The 24,135-nt window shown below is 48.6% G+C and overlaps 2 protein-coding genes across 10 annotated transcripts in view; both read left to right on the top strand.

The window, feature by feature from the left end:
- The window catches only part of camkk1a (calcium/calmodulin-dependent protein kinase kinase 1, alpha a), a 362,000-nt gene that overhangs the window by 124,137 nt on the left and 213,728 nt on the right, over positions 1-24,135 (top strand). Inside the window, exon 5 of one of the 9 annotated variants that reach the window (XM_068010057.1) lies at positions 12,294-12,358. The exons of 6 other annotated variants lie outside the window; for them this stretch is intronic. The gene's annotated coding sequence lies outside the window, so the exon portion shown is untranslated. Of the gene's footprint in view, positions 1-12,136; positions 12,221-12,293; positions 12,359-17,313; positions 17,395-24,135 lie in introns of those variants that run through there. 2 more of the 9 variants (XM_068010063.1, XM_068010062.1) reach the window with 2 other exon arrangements.
- LOC137346421 (putative nuclease HARBI1) lies at positions 18,641-19,375 on the top strand. Its single transcript, XM_068009875.1, has one exon. It carries the CDS (start codon positions 18,641-18,643, stop codon positions 19,373-19,375), a length of 735 nt encoding a protein of 244 aa, XP_067865976.1.

The following is a 24,135-nucleotide window of genomic DNA, read 5'->3' on the forward strand; positions in this document are numbered from 1 at the left end:
TCCATGGCTTTTCTAAACTTTTTAGATAATTTTCTTTCTATTTTAAATTTTCCTTCCTGGACCGCAAATTGTCCCATGCTTTTTGGAAGTTTTCCAGTGCTTTTCAGGCTCATGGTCGCCTCATGTAATGACGCTGACCTCGGATCTGCCCTTGTTAAGGATTTTTGGTTTTTCCCAGTGCTGCCTGTCCAGTGCGCCATTAGAAACAATTCAATGCCCTTTTTCAAGGGTTGCTCACCAGATCCCTGACCGTTGCCTAGTTCTCTGACTTGAAGCCTGCAATTGCTGGACCGGGATTTTTTTTTCACAGACCACCACACCTCTGTGGTGCAGCCTGAATGCCTCTGCAAGCCGATTCCCCGACTCTCCGTGCCTCACTTTGTCCATGGATCAACTCTGGAGCTTTTCACAGCCTCTTCTGGAGGTGTGCAGTCTCGGTGCAGTTTTGGAGCCACTTTTTTCAGATCAGCCTTCTTCAGAATATTTTTCAGAATTTTCTGGGTATTGTATGGGAAGAAGCACCGCTGTTCACCATGTTGTATATTTGGTTAGTATAGCTAGGAGAGATTACCGTGTCTTCGGTAAGGTTTAACAATAACTCATTTATTAAATATTAGAGAAATATATATACTTTACTTAAACATGTCTAACTCCTCTGATGGTCACGATGCTGCTGCTTCTTCTCCAGTCTCTTTCACGTGTGATCTCTTACATCATCATAGTGGGAGGTGATACTCACACTGGCCCAAACATTAACCTTTCAAACCTTTAGACTACAGGAAAGAACGGCAACCCCACACTCCTCCAATTCAGTGCCTGATGAGCTCATTGTGGAGCTCATTAACAGGCTTGTCAGAAGCAGTTTCAGATTTTCAATGGAAGGGCACGGGGGGAGCACAGTATCTGGACCGTGGCAGGGTTGAGAAGTCGTGAACAATGCTGGGGCTGTGAGGGTTATGGGAAGGGTTGATTAACATAATAAAGCTCAGCTGCTCCAAAGGTGCCACAGAGTAGCCATTGCTGGAGCTGTAAGACTTGCATTTCTCAGTGGTGAATGGCAGGAATCCAGAGAGGGACGTGCGCCCACTGGCATCACTTGGGCACCTGGGGTTGAACGCACAAAGCCCAGCTGAGGGTGTTCTGATGGGAACAGGCTACTCTGACATTGGACAGAGCAGCCAGGATGAGCTGCAGCAGATGCAAGCTGCTGGACAGCAGAAGACCAGAGGAGCACCCAAGACATCGGGTCTGCCGCCCAAGAGTCAGCTGCCTGCAAATGACAGAGTGCCATTGCTGTAGGAGTCTGCACCTATCCAGGCAGATGGCATCAGACATGTGTGCTCTGATCCACAATGACCTGAGGCCCTGCACACCCTTACCCTATCACCTGTCACTGTCACCTGGAATTTCTATCAGGTCGTTCCAGGGATCAGCTGCAGATCTAGGTGGCATCTCGCAGTTGGCAGTTCATCACACCTTCAGGCAGGTTACAGATGCCGTATTCAGGAGGGGAATACATCTGTTACGAGCTCACAGGACAACAGTCTTGCTTGTACTGTGTCTTTATTGAACTGCCTTGTCATGGATGCCTACAGTGAGTGCCTCCTGGTAGAGGTCACATGGCTATGGCAAACCAGGAGGCACATTAGTACAGTATTGTCTTTCTATCCCAAACAACATCCACTTTGACACTGATAGGCCAGCGCAGGTACAGAGGGCTTTGGACTTTGCCGCCATTGATGGATTCCCTCAGGCCCGGGGTGGGAGGGGGTCATCAATTGCACCCAGGGAGCCATCAAGGCACCGGCAGAGCAGCCAGTCAAATTCCTGAACAGAAAGGGCTACCACTTATTAAATGTCCAGCTAGTCTGTGACCACAATAAGTGAATTTTGCAGGTCTGCGCCCAGTTCCCAGGCAACTGTCATGACTCCTTTATCTTGCAAGAGTCCCAGGTGCCCCACCTCTTCAGGCCCACATTCAGTCTTCATGGGTGGCTGCTGGGGGATCAGGATTATCCCCTAAGGAGGTGGCTCTGATACCTGTCCGAAACCCAGACATGGATGGAGAGAGAGGTGCTACAACCAGAGCCATCTCCTAACACGGACCTGCATTGAACAAACCATTGGCCTTTTGAAGATGCATTTCTGTTGCCTTGACCGATCAGGTGGTGTCGTCTAGTCATCGTCGTCGGCTCTCCCGCGATTCGAGGATGACGCCTACTCAGGGTCGCCCATTTCTGCTATGGGTCTTCAGGTGACTGAGCAGGCTGATTTTCAACCCACAGATTGTTGGGCATATGGGGCAGGATGTCCCACAAGGTAGTGGGATTCGAGTGCAGGGTTTGTTTCCTTTTCTTTCCTTCTCTGACATAGCTTTGCCTCATCATTAAGGCGTTGGGAATCAAAGAGTGATGCAGCTTGATGGAAAAGCTGCTACCCTCTGAACAATTAGTAACAAGCTCCTCCCAATGGTTAATGTCAATGCAGTCACACTTCAAGAAGAACATGAACCCGGAGGATGCAGTGGAGGCTTTGCTGATGGAATTTCTCCAGCTCTCTTATGTGTTGCTGATACACAGTCCAGGTCTCACTGAAGTACAGGAATGTGGTGACAACAACTGCTCTGTACACTAGGACTTCTGTTGACTTGCAGAGGTCTTTGTTGTCAAACACTCTGCTATAGTTTGTAAAAGGCTGAGCTGGCACAGCTGATCCAGTGTTGGATTAGATTAGAGATACAGCACTGAAACAGGCCCTTCGGCCCACCGAGTCTGTGCCGAACATCAACCACCCATTTATACTAATCCGACACTAATCCCATATTCCTACCAAACATCCCCACCTGTCCCTATATTTCCCTACCACCTACCTATACTAGTGACAATTTATAATGGCCAATTTACCTATCAACCTGCAAGTCTTTTGGCTTGTGGGAGGAAACCGGAGCACCCGGAGAAAACCCACGCAGACACAGGGAGAACTTGCAAACTCCACACAGGCAGTACCCGGAATCGAACCCGGGTCCCTGGAGCTGTGAGGCTGCGGTGCTAACCACTGCGCCACTGTGCTGCCCAATGGATCTGCTCATCAATGGTGGCCTTCTGAGAGAGGTGGCTGCCAAGGTATGGAAAGTGCTTAACTTATGAGAAGTGGGATATTTGGCTGAGCAGGTGTAGGTTGATGCATTTTGTTTTGGCAACATTCAAGGACAGGCCGAATTTCTTGTATGCAGGATTGAAGAGATGGAGAGTGGCCAGTCTGGGTCTCCCATATTCTGGTCATCTTCTGCGTCCTGCACAACGTGACACTGCATAGAGGCCTGGTGATGGATGAAGTGGAGGAGCTGGAACTCCATTCCAACTCGGAGGAGGACTGGGAGGAGGAAGAGAAAGAGGGGATCGCTCAATAGGTGGCTGACGCACAGGCAGTGGAGGATGCCTGTCAACACCATCCCAGACCTCAGGGTGAACGGCAGGCTGACAAGGCTGCAAGGGCCAGGCTGATTCAGCAGCACTTCAACTGATTGTCCCCGAGCCTTTTCAGCTGATGACCCCACAACTCACCTTCCAGCATAGAGAGCTGGTACACTGCTGTTACCCTTAACGGCGAAGTCCCATTGGCAGCCATGAGCATGCAGATTGAGGGTTCCTCCACCAACCTTGTTCAACATCATAAGGAATGGGCACATAACATTCTCAGGTCTCCAAGTCCCCATCACCCGCCTCACAATGCGACATCCCCTTCTGAGATGAAACATCAACAACACACATGTCAGAGTGGTGAAATAAAGAAGTTATATTGTGCGGCAAACGATATAACAGACAGATGTAGACAATAGCACCCAGGTGACCCATTAAGTGAATACAACAGCGTGGCATATTCCTCTCCCTAACGCTTCTATGGGGTGCTCCCCCCGCCACCGCCCCCGCCCCCCCCACCCGTGTCAGAGGATGAGGTGGAGGCAGCCTGCTCCCTGCTCTCTGCCTCCAGCTGAAATGCTTGCGGCTTCCATCCTCGTCTTGGAGCTGCCCATGGGAGCTCCTCCACAGGCTGCCACACCCGTGTCATTGCAGGGGCAGTCTCTGTCACAAGGCCCTGGCACACAGATGGCTCATGAGTCAGAGGAGGCGAGAGGCCGAAGGTGGACGCCGGTGTCTCCTGAGGGGTGACCCCTTCGTCTGCCGCTATAACCGTCATTTCCTGGCGCTCTTGGATTCTGAAAGTGGCCAGTGACTGGGATCCAGCTGGTGTCCATTCCAAGCACCTCTTCTCCATGCTCCATCAGCGACACTGATTGGTTAATGCTACAGAGAGTTTAATTCTTTCTGTGCATATCAGCACGCTGCTCCTGCACCCACTCGGTGATGCTGCATTTGGCTCTGCAAGAGATTGCCCAATCTCTCAATGGAGAAGCTCATGCAATCGAATCCCTGGGTCATGACAGAGCGCACACCTGCATGGACTCCTCCATTGCCTGCCCATAGCTCCTCAAGGCCTCAGGGAACTGTGACAGACAGGGAGACAGGAATTTATCGGCCTCTGGTTCTTGAGGAAGACCCTCCTTGTCTGTGAAACCCGAGGCCCAGCATCTTCACCCAGTGAAGCATCGCTGTGTCTGACCGCAGCTTACTCTGCCTCACCCTCCTCCTTCTGCTCACACCTGCTGTGAGATTTACGCAGTGCTCTCCTTTCTACACTAAACTGTTGCCCAACTGAGGTGAGTGTCTCTGCACTGGTGGAAGGTGCCAAGGTAGGATGTGAAGGTGCAGGTTCCATGGACTCCACCCACCCACTTCTCTGAGGATGGCGGCACTGATACACAGGCCCCGCTCTGCGATTAGAAGATACAAGAAAATGATGATGAGAACTGGTCCTACTTAACAAGTGCCCCAGCACAACCAACTCCTCAGATGACAGCAGTCTAAGAACCATAGATGTCATGGGCAGGAATCTCCTCCATGCCCTTCACCTCCAGAAAGAGCTATCCAATGACCCTGTTGTTCATGGCCTCCCTTCTCACTATCCCCCACCAGATGCCTCGAAGGCACCCTGGCGATCCCTAGCATCATCTCCTCCACTGCTGTCAGAGTGTGGAGCTGGGCCACTCCACCTCCTGTACTGGCATCTCCCTCGTATTATGTGTTCTGTTTTTCCTGCAGAATGAGAGGTGAAAGACCATGAGTAGGCTGCCCTCCCTTATCTCTTCCAGCATGAGATATACGTGGCCTGATGTTTTCCTCAGTGATGTCCCCATCTGAATGTCGCCCCATATGTGAGGGTCGCTGTGTCCCAGTGTTGTGACCATTCACTCACTCTGACAATGTGAGTGAGAACCATGGACATTCTGTGCGGTCAGATCACGTGCATTCTGGTGCTTAGAGAGTTGGTGCACAATGAACTGGGAGCCGCTGGCCACTCACCTTACCAGACCACAAGAGGTCATTGAACCTTTTCCTGCACTGGACCCAGGTCCTTCTTATGAGTCCCTGCTGCTGACCTCTGTGGCCGTCTCCATCCATGCCCTCTTGGTCTCACTGTGGGGATTTCTCCTCCCTGAGGCTGGGAGGAACAGCTCTCTCTTCTCTGACAGTGTACCACTGCGCCTCCAGGGAGGCATCAGAGAAACGTGGTACCATCTGGGGTCTTATGCCCATGTCAACACAGGCCCTCCGTGCTCCCTGGTGCTGCATTACTGAAGGCAATGGCAAGCCCAGTCATGGATGCTGATTGCTTTTTAAAATTGCCCTCAATGACCTGTTCCCACCTCCAGGACACTTGCAGCACCTCCAATTGGGTGTCAGACATGACACTGACTGGGAACCTGGAAATGTTCTGGGCTTTGAGTTCCTGACCCCGTAACGAAAATTCCAGCCATGAAGTTCCAGGAAAGATGGGCACAAATATGGGAGGCAACAACATGTTCAAGGAATAACAAGGGCAGTTCTGGTGAAAGGTCACTGATCGGAAATGTTAAGTTTGCTTATCTCTCCACAGATGCTGCTGAGGTTTTCTAGCACTTGCTGTTTTTATAACATGTTCAAGACTTTGGAGAGGAAAGGGAGGTTGGAGTTGGGGTTGGAGTTCGCAAGGATGTAGGGGGTCAAGGAATGGCTTTTGAGGGGATGGATGATGATAGCAGATGTGAAGGAAAGGGGGACAGTACCCAAGGAGAGAGAACCGTTAACATGGGAGCCAGGAAAGGAACTTGGGTGGTGAGCAGTTTAGTGGGAATAGGGTCAAGAGAGCAGGAAGTGGGATCTCATGGACAACATGAGCTCAGAGATGGTATGAGGGGAGATAGTATCAAACTAGAGAAAGGTGCGAGTTCATGAAGGACCTAAGAGGAACTTCGGCCCGGGGAAGGGTGCGAAACGTCAGAGGCACCTGATCGGATGGTTTCAGTCTTAGTGACAATGAAGTCCATGAGCTCCTCGCATTTGTTGTTGGAGGTGAGGGTGGAGGATACAAGAGAGAGGTTTAGGAAGACAGTTTACATTAGAGAAAAGAAACCGGAAGTTATCTTTACATTCCAGGGTGACTCTGGAATAGTGAACGGTTTTAGCAGACAAGAGCAGGATCTGGTAATGTTTTATGTGGTCCAGTCAGATCTGGCAGTGAATAGTTAAACCAGTTTTCTGCCATATCTGATCAAGTCTGCATCCCTTGGACTTAAGAAAGCAGAGATAAGGACCATATAAAGGTTAACAGCCAGGGTGAGATAGAGAATAATGGTTTTAGTGGGGACTATGGTATTGGAGGTGATGGTGACAGTGCAGTTGAGCAAATCAGTAGCTGCCATAATGTGGGGTAATGAAGGGTCAAAGGCCAGACAGTTGGTATTTTGAAACCTCAATTGTAAATGAATTGGAGGATAGTTGGAATGGATTTTTTGTGCACCCCTGAGGCGGAGGGGCCCATAGAATCGTGGCGGGGGGGCAGAGGGCCCATCACCGTCCCGTCAGCAAGCGATTTTGTGTGGGGTGGGATAGGCTGACGACCCAGAGGCCAATTGAGACCTAGTAACAGCCACTTAAGGACCCATTCCCGTCATCGCTGGGATCTAACCAGCAGCAGGTATGCCTCTGCCAAGTGGGGAAGGCGCCTTGTAAAATGAGGTGCCCTCCCTGTGGGCTTGGGGGTGCAGGGGAACCCGTATTCATGGGCAATCTGTGGCCCAAAGAAGACACCCGTTGACAAAACCTCCACCTCCATGGATCACCTCCCACTGGACTTAACACCCATCCTCCCACCTCCCCTCGGCAGGGCCTTCCGGACTGGCCCCGGCGACCCCGCCTCACTTACCTGAGGTCCAGGGTTCCAGCCTGGGGCCAGGGTTCAAGGCCTCTGCAGTACTGGCAGTGGCCACCGCTAGTGGTAGCACTGCCGATGCTGCTGAGCTGCTGGCACTGTGATTGGCCGACAGCTCTTCGAGGCGAGATCCTGCCTTTAAAGGGACGGGAATTCTACTGCAGGGCACTTAGGCTTCAAAACACCAGAAGATTGCTCTGGAGTGGGGAGTGGGCCACGAAAAGGCTGAGGTGGGGGTCCCCATGCCTTTTCAGCCTGGCATCAGGAGCCCCACCTCCTCCACAAAATGCAGCTCATCCGGAAGTAGGGTTGCAAGTGGAGGGGGGGTGTGGGTGGAGAGTGATACCAAGAAGTGATCAGAGATGGTCTTAACTGTGATTGATACAATGGGAGTAGTGAGGCCGTAAGGCAAGATCAAGGGGGTGGCGTGAATATGAGTTGGGAAGTTTACAGGGAGGAAGAGATTAAGGGAGGATAAGGGGGCAGTGAACTCAGAGGAGAGGGAACATGATGAGTTGAAATGGAGGATGATATCACTGAGGATGAGAAGTCGCTCAGTGCAGAGGCTGAGGGAGGAAAACAGTGAAGATATCTCCGTGATCAAAATTTATGGTACTTGGGTGTGTGATAGACAATGAGGATTTTAAATGATTGGTGAAGGGGTGGAACAAGGTCAGATGATCAAAGGAGGAGTAGGGGGTGTGGCTATGGTGTGATTTGCTGATAAGAGATACACCGACACCACACGGTCTTGGAGGGACAAGCAGTGAAAGGAATAACTAGGTGGGGAGGTTACATTTAGGGGGAAGGTGGTATCAGCCCTCAGCCAGGTTTTATTCAAGGCCATGATGTCGATGCAGTCATCCACAATAAGCTCATGGATGGCAAGGGCCTTGTTCCCAAGGGAGTGGACATTCTGGAGGGACATGTGGAGTGGGGCAGTGAGAGCTGATCTGTGGGCAGAGTCCACAGGGTCAGCAGTGGGAGGGGTGAATTGGAAGGGAGGAGATTGGCAAGATTATCCCCCAGCGGGCGCACTGGGTGGGAATGATGACGACAGAGTAGGATGGCGCAACGATAAGTGTCTCACTCAGCCCTTCAGAGGATGCCAAGAGAGGCACAGAGGGAAGACGTAGGCTTGTCTAACAGGGAGTCAAGCCTGCAGCACTGGCTGGAGAGTAGTACTGAAGGATTTGGTTAGAGATTTGGATGGACGGGAGAAATGGAAGGAGGCATTATGATAGGAGAGAGGGGTCTAGGGGGGGTAAAGAGAAAAGAAGTAAAAAGAGGAGGAAAAATAGGCATAGAAGTGATAGGCTTGGGTCTGCAGCAGTAGACAAAATGGACACACGAATGAACACAGGGAACTCAAGCCTGGTAAAGTAGCAACTTTTAGGATCCATAATATCCTGATAGGTCCAAGCTCTGAAATACCCTCCCTACACCTCTCCTCCTCTCCACCTCGCTTATCTCCTTTAAGACACTCTTTAAAATCTACCTCTTTGTCCAAGCTTTTGGTCATCTGACCTAACGGCAGGAATTTTAAGGTCCCCCCCCAAAGAGCAGGCTGTGGTGGGGGTCGGTGGGAGGGGGCATAAAATGGAGTGGGAGGGTCAGGGGGCTCTTCCCGATCTGCTCCTGCTTCCGCTAACATTTTATGCGGGGTCGCGTTGGCAAAAAGCAGCCTGCCCGCCCCAGGCCAATCAATGGCCTTAAGTGGCCAGTTAATGGCCTCCGCCTGCTGCCACGGAGATTTTACCCTTGGCTGGTCAGGCGGCCCAGGCCTGAGAAAAACCGCCTGACAAAAACAGGCAGTTTTATTACGGCCTGGGGGGTGGGAGGGTTATGCCCCGATGCCCCAACCACCCCCAACACCCAACACCCCTCCCCCACCCCCATCCCCCCAGTTGACCAGCCTTGCCTCACCGGGGCCCGACCGATCACCTACGGCGAAGCCCCAAAAACTTAGCTTTTCCCGGGGCCGTCCTCTTGTTGATGCTGGGTTGCAGTCCCAGCAGTGGCCACTGCCCCCTATGGCACCGCTGGGACTAAGAGCTGCTGGCCCGCTGATTGGCCGGTAGCTCCACTCGACGGGACTTCCTGCCTCAATGAGGTGGAAGTCCCGCCTCAGACCAATTAAGTGCCTGGGGACCGTAAAATGACGTCTGGATCCCCAGGCCAGGCGGAGCTGGGATTGCCACTGACTTTTCAGTCAACGGATGGCTCCCGTCTGACGAAAGTAAAATTCCGGCCAATATCTACTTTTGTGGCTCGGTGTCATATTTTGTTTTATAATGCTCCTGTGAACTGCCATGGGACGTTTTACTACGTTAAAGGTGTTATATATAAATATAAGTTGTTGTTGTAGTGGTAGCAAATCAGAAATAGATAGGAGATGATAGAAGGGAGTCCAGAGATAAAGTCAGAGGTCCCATGGCAGGATATTGCTAATGTAACTAGGATGGAGTCAATTTGGAGCATCAATGAATTGTTCTCCAGGTTCAGGGATCTCTTGGAGGGTGAGTGAATTCCGAAGCTATTCGAGGGTAGAGTATCAGGGGATGCACCAATAGAACATTACAGCACAGTACAGGCCCTTCGGCCCTCGATGTTGCGCCGACCTGTGAAACCATCTGACCTACACTATTCCATGCAAGTATTTCCATGGGAATGAGGATCCAGGAGGTGTATGGAATTGGTTGCAGGGCAGAAAGCTGGTGGCGACATTGGAGGTCACCATAAAATCCAGAGGCTGTGGAGAAACGGCAGGAGAGTGAATCTCTGGCCAGGAACCAAACTGTGGTTGAAGCTGTAAAACCAGGAGAACCAGTCACAGGCTCAGCAGGAAACTGCAGCGATGGGGGATGGGCTGTAAGCTGATCAAAAGTTAATTTAAAATTGAAGCAAAAGAGCATCAGCTGAATTTTATGGTGCAGTCCAATGCAGAAGTGTAGTCTTGATGTCCAGAGAAGTCAAAGATTTTGAAAGCCAACTTTGAGAAAGGATCCAGAGCTCACTGAGGAGAGCAGGCATGGTCGGGGAATGGGTAGCAATGCTTTAAACTAGCAGTTAACTTGTAGATAGGGCTAGATAAGGCTAAAATTCACCGACTATTAGAGTCAGGGGAACTTAAACAGTGGAAGAGAGGAGATTAGGAGAGAAAGGGTGGCGGATGGCCAAAGATATCGGTTCACAAAGAGGAGCTCCCTATGGAGCTGACTGCCCAGGAGCCATCTTGAATTCATTGGTGACCAATTCAGGGCAACACACTTTGGAAAGGATGTCAAGGCTTTGGAGAGGGTATTCACTAGAATGGTACCAGGGATAAAGAACTTCAGTTCTGTGGAGAAACTGGAGAAGCTGGGATTGTTCTCACAGCAAAGGAGGTTAAGGGGAGAGTTCATAGAGGTGTTCAAAATTATGAGGGATTTTGAGAGAGTAGATAGGGTGAAACTGATTCCACTGGCAGGAGGGTCGGTAACTAAAGGACAGAGATTTAAGGAATGAATCCACAGGCAATATGAGGAGAAATCTAGCAACACACGACTTGTTGTGATCTGGAATGCACTGCCTGAAAGGGTGGTGAAAGTAGATTCAATAGTAACTTTCAAAAGGGAATTTGGATATAGAGATGACAAGGAAAAAAAATTGCAGGGCTATGGGGAAAGAGCAGAGGGAGTGGGGCTAATTGGATCGCTCTATAAGGGAGCTTGTACAGGCACTATGGGCTGAATGGCCTCCTTCTGTATTGTATGATTCTATGATATGAATTGAAATAGCACTTAATACAACAACAATGTATATAGAGCCTTTCATGGAGAAAAATGTCCCAAAGCGCATCACGGAAGTTTAAAAGATTGACCCTGATACCTATTTGTGGTTAGCAACAGAGACTTACAAGTAGAAAAAATGTCTTTTGGTGGGAGGAGCAGAAATTCTGCTCTTAACGTGTAAAAGGTGTCAGCCTCAGTCAGATCTTGTGGGTTCAAGTCTTACTCTAGAAACTTGAGCACAAAATCAGAGCTGACACTTCAGTGCAGTACTGAGGGGGTGCTGCACTGTATGTGGTGCCCTCTTTGACTCTTAACTAAGGTCTTGTTTGCCTTCTCAGATGAGCGGCATGGACAGAGTGGATAGTCAGAAGCTTTTTCCCAGGGTGGAAGAGTTAGTTACTAGAGGACATAATTTTAAGGTGCGAGGGGCAAAGTTTAGAGGGGATGTGCGAGGCTGGAACTTGCTGCCGGGGGAGGTGGTGGAAGCAGGTACGATAGCGACGTTTAAGAGGCATCTTGACAAATACATGAATAGGATGGGAATAGAGGGATAGGGACCCCGGAAGTGCAGAAGGTTTTAGTTTAGACAGGCATCATGATCAGCGCAGGCTTGGAGGGCCGAATGGCCTGTTCCTGTGCTGTACTGTTCTTTGTTCTTTAAGAGTAAGTGAGCTCTCCCCGATGTCCTGGCCACTATTTAGCTCTTAACCAACATCACTTTTTAAAAAAGCAGATTGTCTGGTCATTATCACATTCCTGTTTGTGGAATCTTGCTGTGCACAAATTGCTTGCATGTTTCCTTTAAAAGTACTGTATAAACGCTAGCCCTTTTTTAAATGGGTTGTATTCTGGCAGAATGCGCAGACTCCTAGGAACAGGATGCAGAAAGCAATTTGCAATTAAGACTGTAAACATCATAAGATATGCTGGCTGAGAAAGGGTGTTAATTTTATGGAAATTTACAACTGAAAGCATTCAGTCAACAGAAATACCCAGATTCATAAGGAAGTAATTCAATTTCTATCTCTGCCGAATCTCTCTTGTCAGTGGGACTGATTGTATTCACTGACGTAGCAACTGGACAATAAAGTGCCACAGCTGAGAGACTCCAACCACTGCCATTGTCACTAAAATTACAGGTAAAGGAGACTGCTCCAGTCGGTCGCCCTGCGTGTGTTGGCTCTGTTTATTATTTAGCTTTGTTTGTATCAGGAATTTAGCCCACACATCACAGGAGCTGCAGCAGTTAAGAAGAGAGGACCGACTCACCGCTGCAGGTAATCAATAATTAATACTATGCTGAGCGAAAGCTGATCTCCTTACATAGGGGTTTAAACAGTCGCTTAAAATCATGGCTGTCATGTCATTAGTAGACTGCTGGGGGTAGATTTTTATCTGCATATGTGTGTTTTTGCCCATGCTTTGCCCGTATCTCAGCCCATCAGCTGCCGAAACCCTCATTCACCCCTTTGTTACCTCTAGACTTGACTATTCCAACACGCTCCTGGCTGTTCCTCCACATTCTACTCACTGTAAACTGGAGGTCATCCAAAACTCTGCTGCCTGTGTCTTAACTCACACCAAGTTCCATCTCCCCCATCACCCACGTGCTCACTGACCTACATCAGCTCCCAGTCAAGCAATGTCTTGATTTTAAAATTCTCATCCTTGTTTTCAAATCCCTCCCTATCTCTGTAACCTCATCCAGCCGCACAACCCTCTGAGATATCTGTGCTCCCCTAATTCCAGCCTTTTGAGCATCCCTGATTTTAATTGCTCCACCATTGGTGGTCGTGCCTTCAAGTTGCCTTGGTCCCAAGCTCTGGAATACCTTCCCGACATCTCTCCGTCTTGCCACCTCGCTTTCCTCCTTTAAGACACTCCTTAAAACCTACCTCTTTGACCAAGCTTTTGGCCATCTGTCCTAATATCTCCTTTAGTAACTTGGTGTCATATTTTGTTTTACAATACTCCTGTGACGTGCCTCAGGACGTATTACACATTAAAGGTGTTACGTAAATATAAATTGATGTTGCATGTGTGTGTGTACACACGCATGTTTGTGCATGTGCTTATCCAGGTACACATGCGTGCAATTATGCGTTGCATGCAGGTGTGTTTCTGTGTGCACAGGCACACATGTTTATACACGTTATGGTAACATAGTAGTTATGCTACTGGGCTAGTAATCTAGAGGCCTGGACTAATGTTCCGAGAGACTTGAGTTCAAATCCCACCACAGCAGCTGGAAAATTTAAATTCAGTTAATTGAATAAATCTGGAATAAAAAGCTAGTCTCAGTAATGGTGATCATGTAACTACTGGGTTATTGTAAAAACCCAACTGGTTCACTGATGTCCTTTAGGGAAGGAAATCAGTCAGCTTTACCAGGTCTGGTTGGTTCTTAACTGCCGTCTGAAATGGCCTAATAAGCCACTCAGTTGCATCAGACAGCTATGAAAATGTCTAAGAAGAATAAAACTAGATGGACACCCGGCACAGACCTAGGCACTGGAAACGACAAAGGCACAGCCAGCCCAGTCCATCCTGCAAAGTCCTCCTCACAACTTCTGGGGACTTGTGCCAACATTAAGAGAGCTGTCCGACAGAGTAGTCAAAGAACAGCCCGACACAGTCATACTCACTGAATTGTACCTGTCAGCCAATGTCCCAGATTCCTCCATTACCATCTCTGGGTATATCCTATCCTCCTGGCAGGACAAACCCACCAGAGGTAGCAGTGACACGGTGGTATACAGTCAAGAGGGAGTTGCCCTGGGAATGCTCAACATTGACTTCAGACCCCATGAAATCTCATGGCATCAGGTCAAACATGGGCAAGGAAATTTCCTGCTTATTACCATGGACTGCCCTCCCTCGGCTGATGAATCAGTGCTTCTCCATGTTGAACATCAATTGGAATAGGGATTTCAAAGTGTGGCTCGGTAGCTCTGCTGACCGAGGTGGCCGAGTCTGAAGGACGTAGCTGCTTAACTGTGTCTGCGGCAGCTGCTGAGAGAGCCAACACGAGGGAAAAACTGACTTGGCCTTGTAATCACCAATCTACCTGTCACAGATACATCTGTCCATGACAGTATTGGTATGAGTGACCACTGCACAGTGCTTTTGTACACCAAGTCCCATTTTCACTGAGCATACCCTCCATCGGCAATACCAGTGTGCTAAATAGGATAGAACAGATCTGTCAGTTCAAAACTGAACATCCATGAGGCGCTGTGGACCATCAGCGGTAGCAGAATTGTATTCAACCACAATGTCATGGCCCGACATATCGCCCACTCTACTATTACCATCAAGCCGAGGGATCAACTCTGGTTCAATGAGGAGTATAGGAGAGTATGCCAGGCATATCTAAAGATAGAGTGCAAACCTGTTGAAGTTACACACACACACACACACACACACACACACACACACACACACACACACACACACACACACACACACACACACACACACACACACACACACACACCTGATATCTCCTTGCATTGAGTTTAATTGAAATGAATATTGGGAGAGATGTATATCAGGCATCTGATCTGAAATAGCCCATTCCACACCATCACTAAACACTAAAGTTACCCTCTGTGCACACATTATTTGAGCCTTGGCGGGCCGGCTTTGCATGAAGTGCCTATTATACTGGCAATAATTATTTTGAGAAGCCTATGCTAAAGCACCTACATGTCATTTCCTGTGGGCAGTACAGGGCATTCCCTGCTCCATATCCTGATATTCCTGCTCACTAACACACCAACAGCACAGGGACTGATTCCAATACCAACTGGAATCTCCAGGCTTCAAAGCGCAAAAGACTGCGGCTTGACTCTGGATTAAGTGAGTATGGTGCCCCAAGTAAAGGCACCTGAGCACAACAATCAAGAAGACAACAACAACTTGCCTTTATATAGCACCTTGAAAGTGGGAAAACACCCCAAGGCACTTTACAGGTGATTAATCAAACAAAAATGATCACTGAGCCAAAGTATTAGGACTGGTGACGAAAAGCTTAGTCAAAAAGGTAGATTTGAACGAAGGTCTTAAACAAATGGGTTATGAAGGTTCATCTTCAAGACAAGCAACTCTCCTCAACCATTTCTCTTTTCCTCTCTCCCTTTTTACCTCTGTCCTTTCCCCCTTCTTCCCTGCGCGTTCTGTCTCCCATCCCTCCTGTCCCCTTTTCCATCCTCCTCTCTATCCCTCTCCCTCCCATCCTCTCCTCTCCCCTCTATACTATCCCTTCCCCTGCCTCTCTCTATCCTCCTCTGTTTCTCTCAATCCTGCTTCCCCTCCTCCCTCTACCATCCTCTTTCTCTGTCTTTCTCTGTCCCTCAAGGTAAGTCCCTCTCTGAACAGGTATATTAATGTCGCTGTGATATTGTGCTGTTTCTCCTTGCCCTGACAGCACTCTGTGATAGCTGCTTTCTCTGGTATCTCTTACTGGAACTGCAGGTACAGGCAGTGAGATGAGAATATTTCTGGCAGCCACATAAGTGTCACTCCAGCCCTCCTCCAGAGCATAGTGCTACCTACAGGAGAGCACAAAGAGCAGCACAGCCATTATCATCCCACGGCTGTGAGCTGAGTGGCAGCTTAGGGAAATTCGCCTACTGCATACACTCAACACTTTATCCTGATTGTTCCCCTGTATAATCATTTTGTTTAAAATCCATAGAATTTGTTAACATAAAATCATTGAAAGTTTCAAAGCAGTTCTGTTTTTAGAGGCATTTAAATGAAAGGCAATTTCTTTCTACACTGCACACATTTCACTGCAGTAGTCAGTGACACAGAGATCAGAGCTGGAACCCAGACCAGCTATGCTAAAACCTGCCGATAGTCCAGCCATGTTTGAAGCACGTCAATGTGCATTGGCATGATGTCAGCCTTTCACATAAGTTTATACGTTGGTGTGCCAGGATGCGCTGTGTAGAGTCACCAACTCTAGCTGAACCATATCCTAGGAGGCCCTGTCACATGATCTTCCGTGTTGGCATGGATTGAGGATTGGCTAACACACAGAAGGCAGAGAGTCAGGATTAATGGGTCTTTTTCAGGTTGGGAAGCCGTAACTAGTGGGGTGCCACAAGGATCGGTCCTAGGGCCTCAACTATTTACTATCTATATTAATCAGCTGGAGGAAGGGACAGAGTGTAGAGTATCCAAATTTGCTGACGATACAAAAATAGGTGCGAAGGCATGTTGTGATGAGGACACAAAGAATCTGCAAAGGGATATGGATAGGTTAAGAGAGTGAGCAAAAACTTGGCAGATGGTGTTCAATGTGGGAAAGTGTGAGGTCATCCACTTTGGTAGGAAGAATAAAAAGGCAGATTATTATTTAGATGGAGAAAGACTACAAAATACTGCAGTACAGAGGGATCTGGGTGTTCCTCTACAGGAAACACAAAAAGTTAGCATTCGGGTGCAGCAAGTAATTAGGAAGGCAAATAGAATTTTGGCCTTTATTGCTAGGGGGTTAGAGTTTAAAAATAGGGAAGTCTTGTTACAACTGTACAGGGTGTTGGTGAGGCCACACCTGGAGTACTGCGTACAGTTTTGGTCCCCATATTTAAGGAAGGATATACTAACATTGGAGGCAGTTCAGAAAAGGTTCACTAGGCTGATTCCTGGGATGAAGGGGTTGTCTTATCAAGAATGGCTTAACAGGTTAGGCCTTTATTCATTGGAGTTTAGAAGAATGAGAGGTGATCTTATTGAAACATATAAGATTCTAAGGGGGCTTGACAGGGTAAATGTTGAGAATATGTTTTCACTGGTGGGGGAATCTCGAACTGGGGACATAGTTACAGAATAAGGGAGCACACATTTAAAACTGAGATGCGAAGGAATTTCTTCTCTCAGAGGGTGGTGAATCTCTGGAATTCTCTATCCCAGAGAATTGTGAAGGCTAGGTCACTAAATGTATTTAAGGAGGAGGTAGATAGATTTTTGAAATCTCGAGGAGTCGAGGGTGATGCCGAGCAGGCCCGAAAGAGGAGTTGAGGCCTGGGACAGATCAGCCATGATCTTATTGAATGGTGGGGTAGCCTTGAGGGGCCGAATGGCCTACTCCTGCTCCTACTTCTTGTGTTCTCTAACCATCCCACCCCAATGCTTCTGCTATTGGTCGTCTGATGTGTCAATCTTTGTGCAAAGCAATCAATGATGGTGGCTGCAATACCCACAATTGTCAGTGCTCCAGAAACCTGTCTGGAGCACACATCTGCCAGGGCTTTAACCTTTTTGTGCAAATGTTGGTAAACTGCTGAAAGGAAAAGCAGAGTTTGTGAGTACTTTGATTGTTATTTTTTTGGTTACTGAATGGTGGTAGATGCTTGTTCAGTTAATATCCAAATATGAAGTTCCTTTATCTCTATTGTGTGTAAGTTGTTTTCTACTAAAATCAGTTCATGTGACTAAAATGGTGTCGCCATGGCAATATCTTTGGCCTGTCAGAGGTTTCTATTGGACGATTTTGTTCATGCAATTATCGCACTTCCCCCTAGACACATCTCTGTCATTCGCCTGAACTGCCACATGTCGTAACAAGTTCCACATTCTAACCAGTTTGTGCAAAGAAGTTTCCCCTGAATTCCCTATTTGATTTATCAGTGACTATCTTATATCTATGTCTAGTTTTGGACATCCGGAAATAGAAACATCTGGTCTGAATATTGCCACAAAGGGTAGAGTTGGCTTCCGAGGTGGGCGAACCGGCAATTTTGCGCAAGAGGACATTGTGCCGGTTGCCCGATGTGTTGCCACCTCTGCGTGATTTTTCCGGAGGTGGCTTCTTGAGGAGGACAGCCATTGACCCAGTAGTGGAGGGTAGGAAATTAGGGCGATTAAGCAGGCACTTGAGAGGTCTTTTGACACAGATGTGTGATTTTGTCAAGAGGCGCACAGGCCCCACGCTGTGTCCAGCAGATGAGGCAGCTGCACAGAGGGAGGCCCTTGACTTAAGTGGCAGACATTAAGTTTGATTTATAGAAAGGGGAGTCAGTAAACAGGAGCTCATGCATTGCCACTGACTTGCCGGAGTAGGAATGCTCTGGGATTAGGAGTGCTGAAAGAGAGAGTAGGTTTTAGAGTAGGGCTCATTCTGGGTCAGGGTAAGGTGAAGTGAAATTTGGCAGCTGAAGTCCTAATGATTGAGGCTCTATCTGAGCATGAGGGCCACATACTCAGAGGTGGCTGGAACAGTGGGAAGGAGCAGTGGCCCCAACACAAAGGCAGTCCCCTTGTGTGCAGTGACACAGGGTGCTGGTTGAGGGGCAGAAGGGGTCAAGAAGGTGCTACCCACAGCATTGGTCATACTAACAAAGGATCAGCTTCCTAATATGTCTGAGGAGCAATGCTGCCAATGGCTGCACCTATCGGGGTAGGTGGTGGCTGATCCATGCGTCGTCCTGAAGGAGGACCTTAGGGGGTAATGAGCAGGTGGACACCCACTGCCAGCGACTGTCAAGGTGACAGGCACCTTGAATAATGCCTGGCTTGTTTCAGGGGTCAGTGGTGGAGCTGTGTGAGATATGGCAGACAGCGGCACCACTCAGATGATTGATACCCTGTGTGAGAGGGCATCGGATTTCATCACATTCACCAAAGATGTGGCCAGTCAGGCACATAGGGTAGTGGGGTTTTCCTCCATGGCAGGATTTCCTCAGGTGCAGGATGTGATCGACTACACACTGCCATCAAAGCCCCAGCGTGCAGCCCGGTGTTTTCATCACTCATTGAATGCGCAGTTGGTGTGCAACCAGCATAAGCAGTGTCTTTGGGTGTGCGCTAACATTCCTGGCAGCTGTCATGATTCTTCCATCCTCGGGCAGTCTCAGGTGCCACAGCTGTTCATGGCACCAGACAGCCTCTGTGGATGGCTTCTGGCTGACAAGGGATGTCCTTTGAAGAGATGGCTACTGACCCCTGTGCAACACCCCACAACAGAGGCTCAGGAGCAATACAACCACTGTCATCTCACCACAAGGACCACCATTGAGCAGGCCATCATCCACCTTAAACTGCACTTCCGATGCCTTGACTGGTCAGGGGGCACCACCCACCCTCCCACCCCCCAGAACGCTCCTACAACCATGTCCTGCGTCGTTGTGGTCTGTGGAATTCTGCACAACGTGGCCATGCAGAGAGGGGTGGTCCTGGAGGAGGACCATGTGGAAACGTGCTCTGCCTCGTCATTGGAGGAGGAGGTTGATGAGGACCATCAGGCTGTGCTGCCAGGCCATCCAGAGCTCATGGTGAGGGAGTAACACACTGACCAGGATGGCAGGGAAACTTGTGACACCCTGATCCAGAGACATTTCTCCTGAGGCTGGCAGTTCCTGAAGTGGACTAACCCCATGCCAACTTCTGTCTCACCATTTCCGTCCACTATTAGTCCAACGCCACATAGACATCTCCTGGTGTCCAGTAGTCTTCAAGCAGTTCATCTCCACCAGCCACGCAGTTTTCTCAGACAGGCACTGCATTATGCTGCTGTTGCTATGTCCCAGTCATAACAAAATGACACATGTAAGTTACCAAAAACTGCCTGTTTCATTCCAAAAACATAGATGCAACTGGACAGAAACATTACAATATACCCAAGTGAACCCCAAAGTGTTGCTAGTGCCATTTCTCTGTCCTCTTATGAGAGCACCTACGTGATACTCACCCGGTGGCTGAAACAGAAGTGGAGGCACACTGCTCGAGTGTTTGTCCCAATGGCTGAAATGCCCATGTCACCAATCCTCATGGTCGCAGTTCCCTTGAGGGCACCACTACAGACTGCGTCAGCTGCATCTGTACAGGAGCAGCCTCAGTCATGGGCATTGCATGTGCCTCCGCATTCAGGAGTGGCCCCATCTACATCATCCCTGTCCCCCTCAGTACGTCACCTGTACTCCACACTGACCAGGAGTGGGAGAACACCTGCCTCCCTGTCCATGCATCTGTGTGCCACTGCAACAGAGTGGTCATTGCTGAAGAATGTATCAGACATTCGGTCCATGCCAGTCCACTACTCCTGCATCCATTTGGTGGACTGCTGCATATGACTCTCCATCAGGTTGGCCTAACTTTCAATGGAGGAGCTCATGCGCTCATATGCCTGTGACATTGCGGTGTTCATGACGTGAGGTCGGAGCAGCCTCCAACATTGCTTGGTGCTACTCCTCCAGCATTGACCCTGCGGAAGAGAGAACACGTCAGTTGCCCTACCTCCCATCTCAGTCGCTGCTTCATCAGACGTCTGGCTGACCATCAACTGTGATCTACTAGAAACGATAACACAAATAAGGAAGCTGCTTTCAGCCTCTCTCTGCCCTTGACGACTACCTGTCTGCAGCCATCCTGCCAATGTCAAGGGCCTCCTTCTCTATCAGTGTCAAAGCTGCTGACTCCACCCCTGGAACGGCTCCTCCCGTGGGCGTTGTGTGCTCATTTTTCTTGCAAGGTGCAGACCAAGAGTGTTAAGATTGTGATACTTCCCATCAGAATACCATGAGACACATGCACATGTACTGATCCTGGCAACTTACTGTCTATGGGTTTAATTCAACATCCTCGAAAAGTTACATTGCTGTGAGCCCTTCCCTCAGGTGAGGAGTCGACATGGGCACTCATGTCGTAAATGTTCCTGGGTGATGCCTGCCTTACAGCTCTTCTACCCAGAGGGGGGCTCAGCAGGTATTTACTTCATGTCTGTCAGATGGTTGTTGCATTTTACCTTGCGAGACAGCAGAAGGTTGTTGAAGTGCTTCCTGCACTAGACTTATGTCCTGCTCACCTCACTGCAGCTGCTGACCTCTCGAGCAACCTCTAGCCATGCCTGCTTCATCTGGCTGCAGGTCTCCTCCTGCTGCTCTCCAGAAATAACACATTCCTGTGAGTTCTCACCGCCTCTATCAGGACCTCCAGGGAGGCATCGCTGAATCGTGCGGCTGCCCTTCCATGTTGCTGCTGTCTACTGTTGCATACTCTGTAATGATACAGTCTGACAGCAGTCACATTAATGGCTAATGGGCACCCATTAAACAGGGCCTGCAGCATCTAGCTCCCACCTCCTGAACTCACCGCCGTCCTGAATTGAACAGTGATCGCGAAGATGAGCCACTCGTTGGTTGCTTCCCGCAAAATTCCCACCTCCTGAACTCACCGCCGTCCTGAATTGAACGGTGATCGCGAAGCTGAGCCACTCATTGGTTGCCTCCCGCAAAATTCTGCCAGATGTTGCACGATAACCTCGAGCGGGGTCGGGGCCTGGAAGTGATCCCAAAGTTGGATTCACAACACGGCTGGTAAAATCCAGGCCTTCTTTACGTCTGCTTCTTCGTAATTTTACAGACCTCTATCAAGTCACCTCTTGACATTGCCTTTTCTGAAGAAAAGAGTTTCGGCCTCTTCAGTCTTTCCTGATTGTTACAACCTCCCCTGTGTATATCTGTGTGTGTCTGTGTGTGTGTAATTGTGTGGGGTTATTGTGATATAAAATGACAAAATTAGTGCTAGATCTCGAATTTCATTCCCCAACATAGTGACGAATGCCATTTAAATGGACCTCAGAGAATGTGTACAGTCGAGCTGAGGTGGCTTCATTGTTAACTGGCATTTTAAACTCTGCACGGCCTGTGTGTGAGTGGAAGAAGTGGACCCATTGCAGCTTTCCATTGGAGGCTGGAATGGCAGCATTTACAGTCTAATTGCTGCATTTTCTCAGCACCATCTGTGACACCCAGAGCTGACTTAGTTGCAGTGCTTTGATAGTGTTGTGCTTTTGAAACAGTTTAAACTGTCAGGACAGCCGTAATTCTATCACTTCCCCCATGAAGTGTGAGGAATGAGTGTTTCCTTTGCGTGTGCCTCATTTACTGCATGTTGTGATTCTGTATAATGCAATGATACCGCACTCCTAATTATACACAGCAGCCTCCTGCTGCTGCTGCTGCTGTGTTGCAGATTTAATGAGCCGTGTAGGGTCTGTGTATCCTATTCAGATTCCTAGTTTTGCTGGCGCAGGGTGTATGTAACCTCCCTGGTCCCCAAGCCTGATCTTGCCTGGGGGATGCTGTGAAGAGCCTATGGTTAGCCTCAGGCCCTCTGAGGTCGAAATGAGAGAGAAAAAGAAACATAACCCCTCCCGCCACCCCCCCACCCTGCCCCCACCTCACCGGATTGGAATCTAGGAATTCCAGGGCTGTTTAAACTGTTTGGGTTCATATTTCCACTACAACAAGGGTTATGAGCCCTTCAGGATTTAAAAGATAATCTTCAAGGTACTGCTGCAAGCTGTTATATTCCAGAAAGCCAGTTGGTGAAAGATGATACTGGAGCCAATCTTTATTCAGTCTTATATTTATTTAGAGTGAAACTTAACAACCATATACCTCCTAACTCAACCACACACTGCTTCAGTATCTCTTTATATATGCTTAAGCAAAACCCCGATTAATGCCCTCTATCTGCATTTAATAAACACAGATGATATACTTTTAACAGATTCCCTTCTTTCTCTTTAAATAAAACTTAGAGTTGATGTGCACAAACATTTCAAAACAAAATTAAAAACCTTCAATATTCTGTACAAAGTAATACATTGCGAGACGCCCTTCTTCTAGGACCCATGACAATTTCTTCATACATTCATTTCTTTTTGTAAAACAATCAGACAGTTGGTGATTTGCATCCCCCCATTTAATTTTAGAGATTTCCTTTCTCTCCAGCATTTCTTTGAAGCCAGCAAGGTTAATCCATAACCTTTTCTCACTCACAATTCTTGGAGAGTCTACTTTATTATTTATAATTATTTATAATAATACAATTATTTTACTTTATTTAGAGATGCAGCACTGAAACAGGCCCTTCAGCCCATCAAGTCTGTGCCGACCAACAACCACCCATTTATAATAATCCTACATTAATCCCATATTCACTACCACATCCCCACCATTCTCCTACCACCTACCTACACTAGGGGCAATTTTCTTCTTTTTTTCTTTGGCCTCCTTGTCTCGAGAGACAATGGATAAGCGCCTGGAGGTGGTCAGTGGTTTGTGAAGCAGCGCCTGGAGTGGCTATAAAGGCCAATTCTAGAGTGGCAGACTCTTCCACAGGTGCTGCAGATAAAATTGTTTGTCAGGGCTGTTACACAGTTGGCTCTCCCTTGCTTCTGTCTTTTTTCCTGCCAACTGCTAAGTCTCTTCGACTCGCCACAGTTTAACCCTGCCTTTATGGCTGCCCGCCAACTCTGACGATCGCTGGCAACTGACTCCCACGACTTGTGATCAATGTCACAGGACTTCATGTCGCGTTTGCAGACGTCTTTAAAGCGGAGACAAGGACGGCCGGTGGGTCTGATACCAGTGGCGAGCTCGCTGTACAATGTGTCCTTGGGGATCCTGCCATCTTCCATGCGGCTCACATGGCCAAGCCATCTCAGGTGCCGCTGGCTCAGTAGGGTGTATATGCTGGGGATGTTGGCCGCCTCGAGGACTTTAGTGTTGGAGATACGGTCCTGCTACCTGATGCCAACGATTCTCCGGAGGCAGTGAAGATGGAATGAATTGAGACGTCGCTCTTGGCTGACGTACGTTGTCCAGGCCTTGCTGCCACAGAGCAAGGTACAGAGGACACAGACTTGATACACTCAGACTTTTGCGTTCTGTGTCAGTGCGCCATTTTCCCACACTCTCTTGGCAAGTCTGGACATAGCAGTGGAAGCCTTTCCCATGCGCTTGTTGATTTCTGCATTGAGAGACAGGTTACTGGTGATAGTTGAGCCTAGGTAGGTGAACTCTTGAACCACTTCCAGAGCTTGGTAGGCGATATTGATGGATGGAGCATTTCTGACGTCCTGTCCCATGATGTTCATTTTCTTGAGGCTGATGGTTAGGCCAAATTCAGTGCAAGCAGCCGCAATCCTGTCGATGAGTCTCTGCAGACACTCTTCAGTGTGAGATGTTAAAGCAGCATCGTCAGCAAAGAGGAGTTCCCTGATGAGGACTTTCTGTACTTTGGTCTTCGCTCTTAGACG

The sequence above is a fragment of the Heterodontus francisci genome, chromosome 30 (genome assembly GCF_036365525.1).
Source record: "Heterodontus francisci isolate sHetFra1 chromosome 30, sHetFra1.hap1, whole genome shotgun sequence".
In the NCBI taxonomy this organism is placed as follows: Eukaryota; Metazoa; Chordata; class Chondrichthyes; order Heterodontiformes; family Heterodontidae; genus Heterodontus; species Heterodontus francisci.

Bases quoted from the DNA above. Each gene is read 5' to 3' on its own strand.
- LOC137346421 (XM_068009875.1), top strand. From the start codon at position 18,641: ATGGCAGACAGCGGCACCACTCAGATGATTGATACCCTGTGTGAGAGG.